The sequence below is a fragment of the Amblyomma mixtum genome, chromosome 3, assembly GCF_055824585.1.
Source record: "Amblyomma mixtum isolate Tamu chromosome 3, ASM5582458v1, whole genome shotgun sequence".
Classification (NCBI taxonomy): Eukaryota; Metazoa; Arthropoda; class Arachnida; order Ixodida; family Ixodidae; genus Amblyomma; species Amblyomma mixtum.
Window position 1 is genome coordinate 153,544,131 of NC_143014.1, and position 13,248 is coordinate 153,557,378.

Genomic DNA, 13,248 nt, shown 5'->3' on the forward strand with positions numbered 1-13,248 from the left:
TCCACTACGGCGTCTCTCATAGCCTTAGTCGCTTTGGGACGTTAAACCCTATAAACCAACCAACCAACCATTAATGCTTCAGCGACGCAGTGACTGCCTTCCTCTGCCGGTACTCACGTGGTGAACAAGGGAGGGGAAAGCCTCAGGTTGCTTGCGAACGTTTCAACAAGAGGACTGTCTTCGTCTGGGTGGAGATAAGACCTCTTGTGGAAACGCTGGCAATACTCTGAATCTTTCCCCTCACTTGATCACATTTTGAGCATCATAAAACCAGCTGCTTATCCTCTCTATACCCTATATTCCTCTCCCGATGTTACAGATTATAATAAAAACTACACCTCTACAATAACTTGTATACTTTGCAATTCCATCACATGGAAATAAATGTTTTATAATCATTCCTCATCTTTGCGCTCCGTTTTGGCGGTAGGGGCTGAGGTGAGAGGTGGTTGGGGTGGGGGGCGGGGGCACTGCGCTGAAACTTGGCTCATTCTCATGGAGAACCCTGCGCACGCCTATGGACACCGTTCAAAAACTTGTCTAAGCGTCTTAGCTGCTGACGCTATACAGACACCCATCGTCTCAGCAGCAAGCGCAGGAGCACACGTGCGTAGCATTTGGTGCATGGAATATGAGTGATGAGTGACCACTTTCTTCGAGCATCGAAACTGTGTAAATTGGCCAAATAGCCCGACAAAGCCTGGGCGGCTCACCACCACATCTTTGCGACTCAGGCTAATGCTAGGGGAGCCACGAGGGCAGTCGGCCGCGACAGTAAATCTCTCATCAACTCCGTTGTCAGCAAACAAGGAAACAGTGAACGGGAATGAGAGTGAGCGGACATGAGTATGATGTGTGAGTGGAAATGAGTGTGAGTGAGTGGTTGTGAGTGCGAGTGGTCATGAGTGTGAGTGCGAATGTGAGTAAGTGGTTGTGAGAGTGAGTGATGATGAGTGTGAGTGTGAGTGGACATGAGTGCGAGTGTGAGTGAGTGGTTGTGAGTGTGAGTGGACATGAGTGTGAGTGGTAGTGAGTGCGAGTGATCATGAGTGTGAGTGTGAGTGAGCCACCTCTCATGGTGCCGAGGTATGAGCACGGGTATTATTTATGACTAGGCAGCCAGATGCGACGGTGTATGTGTTCAAATCAAGTGCAAAACTGATTGCGAACTTGGCATATATACGTACTACGTGCATGAATGCGGGCGTCTGCGAGAACCTTGAGTCTGATAAGAGCCGCAAATTTTCTTGATATCAGTGTTTGCTCTTTCTCTCCGCGATTAGAGTCGTTCTGGTGTGTGCCCATCTGCTGCTCTACACCGTCAGCGACCGAATATTTTGCATACCAGGCCAACCACATCTGCGATGCCTGAGCCCAGAGGTTTGTACGGCGACAGACAGTAGAGAGCTATATGATACCGCAGTCCTCGAACTGCCAGTGGGCGCACTCAATAGCTGGTCCTGACGCGGCAGCCGTGCGTGCACTGACCCGGCCCATGGCGTCATGTGGCGTCCTCAAGGCGATCTGCGCATGCGCAATGGCGCCCCATGATGGAAGCGGGTCATGGTAGCGGATCGCGCTACCCTATATAATTTAGCCGGATACAACTCAAAAACGAAGCAGCTTTTTCCCCATCAAGGGACCCCCTTCCAGCCAATGGCGTCGGTCGATTGTTATGAGCCTGCTAGGGTAACTGTGCAAGGAGTGGCAGATGAAAGGGCATAATCCGCTCCCTCCATAGTCAGGGATGGTCTCCCCGCTCAATTGTTACGCCGCTCCCTGCATTGCCACGCTAGCAGTTTCATGAGAATCAGCCCCCGCCATTGGCTGGGAGGGAGATCTTTGACGGGGTAAATCCGCTTCGTTGTTAAGTTGTATCCGGCATAATATAGTGCACATTTTCGCCCCACAGCACACAACGATGCCTGCGTTTAGAGCTTTTTAATTTTAACATTTTAATGCAGCCTCACGCAGCGTAGTCCAGCACAGCACAAGGCTAGCGCGGCTTCATGAGAATCGGTCGACGCCATTGGCTGGAAGGCCTCTTTTGAGTGGCATTTGCCACTTCTTTCTTGAGTTGTATCCGACTATTTGCCGCTCCAGTGATCCGCTTCGGCGGAGACCCAGCTGCGCCTGCGCGATGGTACTATGGCTGGGCAGGAAAGGGAATGAGACGGCCGGGCTTTTCCCATTGTCGTGGTGAGTGGCCTATTTCCACCCTAGCGACTCCACACCATCTCCCCCTTCAGGCCCATTCACACTTGCGAGTCGCAAAGGGCACGCGACCAGCAGTAGCTTGCGACCAAGCAGCAGCTCGACAACACCGTTGTTCACACTTGCAAGCGCGACCAGCGGGTCGCTTTCTCGTTAGATTCTCGTTTGAAGCGAAATTGATTGATTGATAACTTTTATTTCCACCGATGTAGGAGGCCCCCTACTCCCCGTCCCTGGCACGCAGGCCTAGGGGACGGGGGACGGGACCTCCGCGACTAAAGACTGGCGAAGATACATTGGCTCTTCGCGGCTTCAGCCGCCAGGCGGACAGCTCGTTTCTGGTACTCTCGGGAATGACGTTGTTCGCGTGCTTTCGAGAGTTTCGTCTGTTTTGGCCGCGCCTCCTGTACTCGCGCTCGGTCGTCTAAACTGCTATTCGCAATGTACTGCAACTACCCGAACGAAGATTAGGTTGTCGTGACGGTTTTGATGCGCACCGCGGTCGTACAAGCGTCATGATGACAGAGGCGCGCTTCTCTGCAGGGTCGGCCTACCGGCCTGCAGTATGCCGGCCGCCGCGGCGTCAAAAAAATGCGTCAATATTGCTTGTTCGCGTTCATACCAAGCCCTTGGGTACATGAATGTAAAAAATGAATCATTTTTGAAGATCGCTGGCCAGTACCGAGTTGCTGGTAGAAGGGATAAGAGCGACAAAAGCAAATTTCTTCCCAGAGCCGCTTTGCTGCTGCTGCTCCATGCGGCTCGACTGTTGTCTGCTTGCCCCGCTGCTGAAGGCGTCGCGGAAGTCGAGCATGTCTTGATATTATTATGATACAAGGTCTACAATAAAGCGGTGACGAAAGCAGCATCTTAATTACTACCGCTGGCCAGGATCCGAAGCGCCCTCATTTGCGACATCGATATGAAACCAGCTAGGCTTAGCGACGACTAGGGCAGCCAGCTGGGAGCAGCGCTGGTCGTCGCCCGGCGCACCCGCGAGCGGTGTCGTTGCCGGAAACTTGGCTCGCTCGCTGATTGGTTCAGCGGTTTGCGACTCGCAGTCGCAAGGCTGAAAAATCGAGCAGCGAGCGACTGGCCCGCGACTGTCGCTTTTCGACCAAAACAGTCGCGCGACCTCTGCGACTCGCAAGTGTGAACGGGCCTTTCATCCTGCCGTACCCGTAGCCCCAACAAAGCCAACCCATACCCCACGACATGTGGGGTATGGGTCTAATTTGAGCAGCAGAAAGTTTAGTATGATGACTATGGTATGAGTAAGCCCACTCCTGCCTACAGGGAAATAAAGGCCCGTTTCCTTACATTTCCTGCCTTGCCTCTACTGCAGTGCTACAGAAGGTTCACCGTGATCCCACCTATTGTACGTTGTCTCTTTTCGTTTCCACAAACGATGCGAGAGTTTCGTCTGGGGACAAGAACTTTTGGTTGGAAAGAAAACCTTGCGGAGAAGCTGAATTACAGATTTCCGCAAATGGTCCGTTCCAGTGGCGTATAAGGCACCCTGCACCCGCCAGGCACCGCCACCGTCGACGCTGCGTTCAGCGCCCCTCGCGGCCAGTTCCTCGTCCCTGTCAGGAAGGCTCGCCTCGCGTCTTCGAAGGGATGGCGTCTGCCAGCGGCGTGCCGCTTATTGTAGAGGCGGGATTTCGCGCTATTCACGATGCGGGAAAATTCTTTAGAGGAGCAAACATCAAGAAAGGCACGAAGCTTTTTGAAGCAGGACACGTACACAACGTGAAAGAGGTTGTATCGTGCGACGGGAGCGAAGTTGCAGCCCGGTGCATTGCGCAGACGAGCATCACTGCGCCACCGAAAACCATCAAATTAACGGTAATATTTCTATCTAATGTCTGTTAGCGCTGCGATCTTACTTTTTTTTTTATGTAGCTATCTTCAAGTAGACAGCTTGTTGCCGCGAGCTGCAGTTGCAAGGCAGGCGTCGCAGGCAAATGCAAACACGCTGCTGCCGTTGCCGTGTATTTGGAGCAGTGTGAAACGCTCTCTAAAACGAGCCAACCGCAAGCCTGGGGTGTTCCTACATGTAAGAAGGTTTACCCTAAACTTTCGAAGACGGCCAAGCGGTATAACATTGAAGGTAACTAGAAAACTCCAGTTTTTGAGCGAACGGCGCAAACCTGACTTGATAACATTCTCGTTTGCAGCACCTTCGGTTTTCGATATGAAATTCCCTGTTAAAACTATCCCTTGAAATGATGTACCCGCTGTGTAATCTGCCACTCATATTTTTTTCATTTTTTCAGCAACTGCTAGGTCGTTATCGCTGGAACACGTGCGCCAATATTTTGGGGATATCAAATGTCCAATAAACGAGCTTTTACAAGCAGAAGAGGATGAAAGCTGTGGTGAAGCGCCTGTGCGCACTGAAACTCCTGCCGGCAACGTAAAACTGTTTGACTGGGATTGTTCAGAAAAGGAGTACCCCAGCTACTTCATGCAGGATTCTTGCGGAAAGCTTGTGCTAAAAAAGCGGAACTTCACTGCAAGGTTTGTTTAATTTCTACACAGTTAGGACAAGTGCCCTGATTCTTCGACATTAGGATATGTGATTACTGTACTAAATTATCACCCAGTCTTTCAGATGTGGAGGCAAAGATTTATGAGGAACATGTTGCTGTTGCCCCTGAAAACGTGCCTTCACTGTCCAAAAAGACGCTGGACGACAAGGCGCAGTGGAAGCGTGCTAGGATTCCGCGCATAACCGGAACAAAGGTAAGTGATTCTTTGCTGTGCAAAATTTGGGCTTCCTCAGGTGTGAGCTCGGACGAGTTGCGAAGTCAATGACCGGAAATCGCAGGTGCAAGAAGAGGGAAGGGTTCCCAGAGATCCATTAGCATTCCTCGGCGTCTGTTGAATGTGCCATGAGTTAAAAACCTGTCTAGGAGGTAATGCAAGAGTCAAGCAAACGCCTTCCGCACGGGTTTGACCATTGTTAGACCAGAAACCGCGCGCGCGCGTGTTGGCCCTCGCGAAGGGTGGGCCCCGCAGTTGCACAGTCCTTGGAATGGCAGCTGCGGAGCCGAACGAGCTCCGCCGAGGGCCTCAAATTCCAAGTAAAACCCGCCGACCACCAATGGTGGAAAAAAAAAAACACCAAAAAAAGGGGATTCGGAGGACTCACTACCAAATAAAAGAACTTTCGCATACCAGAGTAAAAGGTTGGAAATAGCAGTTCGCTGTGAGCAAACAAAATTGTGATAATGTGAGTAAACTTGCCCTTGGCGCAGAAATATCGTTTTGGCTCTAATTCTAAGCTCTAATTTTCTTTTGCTGTTTCAAGCCAGACAATTGGAACGTCTACATTTTAATTACATCCTACTACTACATCCTACTACACAGCAATGTGTCCTGCTGTTGTTGTTAGTCATTTTGTGCTCGGAAAGGAGGCGCACAACTGCTTCGCGACGGCGCGCGCCGCCGCAGTGGCGCGCGCGTCGCGCGGGAGTTAGATGCGCAGGGTGCCTTGTTCGGGGGGAGCTCATGTTGCAGCGCGGCCTCCTCATAGAATTTGTGGAGGAATCAAATGCAAGAATAATAACTGAATTGACATTGACAATGCGATTGTGTATTAGATAATGCTACGCACTGTCTAGAGAAGTGAAATATGTACTTTTTTTTTTAAATAAAAGAATGTATTCGTATGCCTTAAAAATCGTGGCAGACATAACTGATACCAATGCTTCTATGTTTTTGAGTATTTAATAAATATCACATGAAGTCTAGAACTATACTCGTATCAATTCGAAACCAGCAAGACAGTGCAAGCCGCTGATATGAAAAACGCAAATGCCATGGAATGAGCAAGTAGAGGACAAATATTTTAAGGAATCTTCGTCGTTTAAGAACCTTTACATTTTGTACATATGCAACGGCGAGGGAAAAATCTCAATGGCGCTGTCCTTCGTTCCAGTGTACTGCGCAGCAGCAGCTGTCACCGGTCATGCATTGCGAGTAATTGCACCGCAATTTTAGTCGCAACAGCGAGCACATGTATAAACGAGGAGTTCTGCAAAATATACATTAGAAGTGAGAAGATAAAATGGAGTATTAGGAATGCGAAGATACAACTGGATAAAGTACAAAAAAGTGTCACTGGAAACAAAGTCACTGTATGTTTACACAAAAACCGCGCAACAAGATATTTAAACACTCGTATGTCCCTTTAAATCTACGTAATCAAAAGTCACTCTATATAATGCGTCAAACAAGGCAAATATGCATCTTGTACAATCACAGACAGTAAACTTTACACACGGAAAGACAGATGATCTGGGCAAGGACAAAACTATGACAGCAGAAGTCGCGATATGTACTTGAGCCATGCTGCAGTCGGTGACAGTTCGAAAAAATTTCGGGGGTTGCTGAAGCCCCGTAAGCACCCCCCTGGCTACGCCCCTGGTCCGTTCCATTCAACCATTTCTCCGACTTGACCTGGGGCCTGGACCAGACCTGGGCTTCTACAAAGAATAAACAAGATAGTTGCTTTTTGAAGGAAAGTGCAAGCACCAGTTTCAGTGAAAAAAAAATTACTAAAACCACTTCGTACGAATTCGTAGCCGAGTCCGTGCAAAATCATCGCTGTCTAGCAGTAAAAAGCTTGGTGGGCTGTACAGATTTCTTCTGCCGCTGACAAGCGCCACTGCAACTAAAATGAATGCCATGCGTTTTTTTTTTTCCGCGACCCGTCACAAAAAAAAAAAAAAAAACAGCTTGCCCTTTTCCCCACCCCAAGAAACGCGTGACCCTGAAGCCATCGGCACTGGAATATCAGCTGCAGCTGCCTCGTCACGGGCTGAGTCGACCCGAGGGGATGGAGGCTAGGGCACCGGATATGCCAGAGATAGAGGGGAAGCGTCCATCCTCCCGCGACTAAGCAAGCGACGTCCTTGCGGCGATTGCCTTCCCCTTTTTCCGAGATTACTGCTCTTGGTGAAATCGTGTCTCTCGCTTCCCGCCGCTGATTCTCGCCTTGGATTTCTAGCCCTCATGCGCTGACCTTTCTGTCCAAAAGCTTTCTCACGATATTAAAAGTTCTGGCACTTGCACACCAACAGCCCAGCCCTTGCAAATTCACATGGCTCACTCCAAGTGCGCGCCCGAGCTCGCCAAAAATGAACGGGCTTGTTGATGAACATTTGCTTGCATAAGCTACACCACGTGCTTCGCAAAGCGAAGCTAACGCAACACCGAGTTCATTCTTAGTAATGGATGGGGGCTGTCACGGCAGTTGGGTCGTGGGTAGAATCACAGCCACGATAGCGAATAATTGCCGACTTAAAGATCGAAAGCGTCATGTCGCACAAAGCACGCTCAGAATTTCTCGTCTCGTCTTCTTTTTCTTCCTTTTACTATTTCCCATTTCTTTCCGCCTTCCGCATTCGCACTTTGATGCAGGTACGAACACACTCGACGCAAAAACAGAACAAACACGTCAGCACATTCACTCGGCAAGCGAGGCGCTGTTTACGTGGCTTCCGCTGCTTCGGGAAAGTTTTGTCGGCGCGTTTGGGACACGCGTTCGCAGCGGTAATGGGCGGAAGACGCATCGCGCGCCGGAGCCCCGTGGCCATCTTCCCATTCTTCTCGTGCTGGCCCCGCGTTCTCGGAAGGTGCGCGCTCGCCGCCAGTGTCACGCTCCCCCGCGGCCGAAGTCCCGGCTGGCTGCGATAATTTGCCTCGAGGCCACGCCGCAGCACTACGCTGGGAGGAGGAGGGGGTCGGCCGGCCCTCCTCGCCCCCGGGGCGTCCTTTTGTTCCCAGGACCTGTTTCGCCGCGTCTCCGCGCCCGCTGCGAGGGGCCGGGGTCCGGCCTACGTGCCGCCAGCGCCCGCTGCACGTGGCGGCGACCGTCGCTGAAACGACTCCCCCCCCCCCTTCCCGCTACCAGCGCTCGCTCTCCCCTGCTCCGTTCGGGGACAGCGCTTGGACGCTGCCGCTGCGAAGAACATTTTTCTCTGCAGTTTGTGACCCTGGTGGCGCGTACACATGCCGTGGCTGCGGCGGGGGGTGGGGACTGTCGCCTCCCTAAAACACCCCGGCACAAACCACGACGGATTTTTGAAAGAAGTGACAGTTCATCACAATGATATTGTCCCAGACGCATGACAATATCAGTTTGATGCTCAAGTTGTGTTAAAGTATTTTTCTGGGCATAAAAAGGCTCGCATGCGTCACGTCCAAAATGTCATTTCTCTTCATCTTCACTTGGGGTGAGTGATAAACAACAAAAATCGCTTCAGTAAAAGGCACTACTACGCAAATCCAGCCTGAGCTTTTTCTTTTTTTTTACACAGTGAGGGGCATGTCGTGCCTCGACATCAGCCACATAGCTGAAATATTTAACCTGCTCCAGGAATGCGCATATTGGAGTGGCGTTTGTCAGCACGTAATGGCTATTTGTTGACGCTGATGTGACGTCGCTGTCATAGGCTGCTCCCGCGATAATTGGTTAGGCGTGCGCTTTGTAGCCTTTTTTTTTTTACCTAAGTCTGACGATTTGCTGCAAAGAAATGAATGAGATAGAAATAACGTCAAGGGCGGCGTCTGCCACTTTGATCCAAAGTAATAAATAACGTGGGGGTGAGCGATGGTGCAGGAGTTGCTGATAGCGCGAACACGAAAGGAAAAAAACAAGCTAGCCCTACCTCACGTGCCTGGGGTGCCTGTACGCCTAAGCATTGGGACAAAAAGACGCCAGCACAACGCTACGCGGTGGCATGGGCAGCGGCTCGGTCTGGTAAATATCTCATAGTATTCTAACTCCCGCCACGTGTGTTGGAAGCGACGTACTGATTGGGCAGCGGCCGGTATCGCCACTAAATAAGTGAAATGCGCGAGTAAAATGCGACCCTTTACTCAGCTTGCATTTTGTTCGTCTGCGGTGCGCCAGAAACCCTTTGGAACGCAATGGTCACCCGTAGGTGTCACAGCACCCGTTTAATATAATGTTTATTTTTGCAAAAAAAATAATAATAAAAGCGATACGGACCTCTCGCTGTTGGCAAACCATGGGCATCAGGAGAAGTGGGGAGGAGCTCTAAAAAAAAGACATCGACCAATGTTTCGCTGCCTTGCATGGCAGTGGCATAATAAATAGTGAAATCAGGACGCGCACAACGCGTTCCAAAAGGTTAGTGCTTGAACCATCGAATGTTTGTGATTGCAATGACGATGGTTTCTGTCCATGGCGTTTCTATGTACCGCTATAATAGTCTTCTTTCGTGTTCTGTCCCATTTTGGTGCCTTTACGCCAAAAGTGAACTATGGGAGTGCTTTGCACGACGCCCGAAGTAACCGCGCCGTGGTGCATGGCAGATGAACAAAGCATGCGTGTAAGCATGTGTAGACTTCCTAAGCATATACCAATTATCCCAAGTCCTATATTCGAAGATAGTTTGGCCCTGCTCGCGTGTAGGTAGTTGCAGTGAGCGTGGCTGCTTTAAAGCTATTGAACTAGCCATTTTTTTCTGTAACACTAATAGCACAGCAACCCCTCAACATACGCGAAGGTTCTGCCATTAGGGCTGCTGACTGGCTGGAAGCTTCCTTCCCTGTGGACGCTTCCTCTGGTGGCCGGCTGTGTTCCGATGTGAAGCCTCGGGGAATTTCGCAACAATAGAGACGCGAGACAATTTCACTATGATAGACTATGCTATTGAGATACCTGGTGCGTAAGTTTTGTCTGTAGTTATCCAGTCCTTTGGAAAACTATGTCGAAGAACACAAAGGAAGAACGCCATGTACAAATGACATTGGTGTCTTTAGAAAACATTTATCCAATTCGTAAACTGCGTGCGCCATGGTGGTTCCATTTTCGAGCGTTTATTCAAATGCGGTGCACGCACCACACGCGCTTTGCTAGGACACATGCGAGGCAACGCCCTGCAGCTGTCTGCGCACATGCCATCGAATCAGGGTACACGTGACGCGGTTTAGTAATGTACAGTCTAACTCGATTTGAAGGTGACCACATCTGGCTTAACCTACTCGACGATTAAACTCCTCTAACACGGTTAATTTTCGCAAGAACGCTTCAACGAATGCAAAAGCTTAGTTAGGAGTCCTTTATCTTGCACTGTCATGTTTATAGCGCACTGAGCGACCGCCACGCCAGGAGAAATTTCTTGGTCCGTTTCAGCCGGAATGAATGTGACAACCTTCAAATCGAGCTAGAGTGTACAAGGTTCTTACGAAACGGTTGCTACAGTGATACAATGCGGCGCCCATTAACCTTTGGAAAAGCATGCCGGTTGACTAAGGTGTTGGATGTTAGCAGAGCCAGCCTGAACATCATTGGCGCCTTGACATTTATGTCCTGTAATGGGCAGTAACTGCGGCCGCACTCACTCGCAGCGCACATGTCCAAGCCCCGCATTGACAACGCCGCGCCCTCATACCCTGCAATCTATCACGGACACTGAAGATTGCACGCTGCTGATACCAGCGATCTCGCCCCAGACGGAAACTGAGCACGTGAACGAACCTGCAAGAAAGCGTTTACTAGTCGTCAGTGCTGGGTCTGTTTTGGCAATCTGCAACCGTGCGTAGAATTGGCATTGACCGTGCACTGGCCGTCTGGATATGACCTTCCCGCATGGCTAATATAAGGTCAGTGCACGGAATTTCACCTGCTCTCTCTTGACAACGGCTTACGCTGCTTGCGGACGCGAGCTGCTGGGACCCACTCCTCTGGCGGCGAGCAAACGGTGCTTGACGCATCTCGTGACTTTCTTGCTTAATCGCACCCCGTCACTCTCACGGTGAAATGGGCCTGCACCGAACTTCACTGCGCAACCCGGTACACCGCATTCTTATCGTTTGTGTCTGAATTCCATTCATCCGCAATTTCTGCGCGCGAATGAGGCTGAACGATCGAGTACAAGTACGCCAATTCGCGAGATCTTGTAGCACTATTGTGCTAGGCCAGTTACCGTTGTTTCGACGAGGGGAATATTAAGCACGAGGTCGTCCAAAGGCGTAGTTTTACTCGTTGGTGCTATATATACCCTACAGTACTATATTATCCCTCAGTCCCCTGTCCTTCCTTCCTGCCATCTTCTTTGCCCCTCCTGTCCCTTTTATTTCCGTTGACTGCAGCTCAGGCGCTTCTAGCTACGATGGCAGATGCCGCGGCCAACAAAAAATGTTTCCTTGCTTTTGTATTTTATTTTTTGAACAATGAACCACTAATAATACTTTGCTCCTGAGGTGACAGGGACCGAAACAGAGTGGAGTTTCACGGTGAATGCAAACCGGTGGCAATACAGAGTGGCCTCTATCCTTTCTCCATCCTGCTCGTCACCAAAGAGGAAGAGAACGCAGCGGCGTTATTGAATGGACGCATGCGTCAGGGAATGATGCACGAAAGCCGGGCTAGCGTCATTTTGGCGCACGAATACCGCCAGGTGAATACTAAGTGGACAAGTCCTTCTTTTTTTTTTTTCTTTTTAAGTCTAGCGGGAGATGATCTCTCACTGTCATGGTTAAAGATGAGTTTCCGTCTGGACTGGAAAGTGCATCCAGCAGTCTATAACTGCCCTGGCAGTTCGACTTGCATGGCTGTCTAAGCGTCGGCCTCTGCTCATTCTGTGGTATAAATGTTTTGCCCCCCAATGTAAGCGTTGCACAATAACATTTAAAAAGCATTTAAAACAGCTAAAAAACCACTCGTCTTGACGGTTATGTGGCAACGACACTACGTGCACGTCGTATTCAATCTCGGCAAGGTTTAGCCTAGATAAATCCCGCAATAGCACCGCCACCTACACCGTTCACGCATAACTACTAATTAAGCTTTACGTGCCGAGATGCATAGCGGATGATTACGATGCACGCCGCATAATGGAGGGCTGCGTATGAACTTCTCTATGTCGGGTTCTTCATCGCGCACAGAAATCTCGGCACACAACCGTGCTTGGCTTTTGCCTGCACCTAAATGCGGCCGCCACGGCCGGGATGGCATGAACGACCGCGTACTTAGTTGCAGAACGCCATGGCCAACAGGCTACTACGCATACATTACGGCGTGCAATAGACCGATTTCACAAAGCCTACTGCGCATGCGCGCGTTTACCGGAAGTAGCCAGCCGCCATCTTGGTTGTAGTCCTTCGTGGCGTCGTCTGCACGACAGCCCACATTACTTTGCGCCTTGACAAGCATTATACCCGGCCGCACTTTCCGCAGTTCCGTTTATTGTGTTGAGCTCTATAAAGGAAACAGAGGCTCCATGGCGGAGTTTCGAGGGGTGCAATGTTGATCGCGGTAGGAGCAGCGCAGAGAGGGTGGTCAGTTGCCCCTTGAAGTGGAGTGAACGTGGTGGCGACGCTGCTCTTGTTACTAGAACCTTGCTTTGGAAAATGCTGCAGGTGACGATGCAAACGCGCTTGACCGCCGTTTTCGTTAATTTTGTCAGCAGAATATTTCAACGCATAGCGATGCACGCGATTTTATTAACGTCTTCGGACAGTATTTACATTTCTTGCCACCACATTTAGCTGTTCCAGTATTCGCTGTATTCATCTAGGCATTCGCTGTATTCATCTAGGCATTCGCTATAGACGTCTCACACAGCGTTTGTTGTCTTTATTTTTTCGTCATAGCCCTTGCTGAAAACTGGCCATGCGATAGTTTTTTTTATTCACATAAACACATAAGTGTATCACGACGTGCTCGGCGGGTCACCAGCAGGAAAGATGAGCATTCGAGCGAGCTATGCCGTTTTTCTAAATGAAGATGTGACAAATGCTTGTGTTCAGTACAGAATGAGAAAAAGACAAGCCAATCGGGGAGCTTTTGAGTACGCTTAATTAGGGCTCAGGGGTTTTTAATTTCGTGACCAATAGTTTTATTTTGATTATTGCTACACTAATTACTTTTTTATTTAGGTTAATATAATCTTCTGCCAGGGCGTCTCCCGTACGACTCACTCTCGCTATTTTCGCAGTACGAGTACAGTAGATGGCCTTTTTTTTCGAAAACAACGGGCAAAATGTGGATGA

The 13,248-nt window shown here is 49.9% G+C and overlaps 1 protein-coding gene across 1 annotated transcript in view; it reads left to right on the top strand.

The window, feature by feature from the left end:
- LOC149352417 (uncharacterized) overlaps positions 1 to 12,275 on the top strand; it is a 47,159-nt gene extending 34,884 nt beyond the window's left edge. The window contains exons 3-5 of the mRNA XM_089581591.1: positions 4,494 to 4,737; positions 4,824 to 4,962; positions 10,603 to 12,275. Coding sequence (XP_089437717.1) covers positions 4,494 to 4,737; positions 4,824 to 4,962; positions 10,603 to 10,797 — 578 coding nt within the window. The 3' untranslated portion in view covers positions 10,798 to 12,275. The remainder of the gene's footprint in view (positions 1 to 4,493; positions 4,738 to 4,823; positions 4,963 to 10,602) is intronic.
- The last annotated feature ends 973 nt before the right edge of the window (positions 12,276 to 13,248 follow it).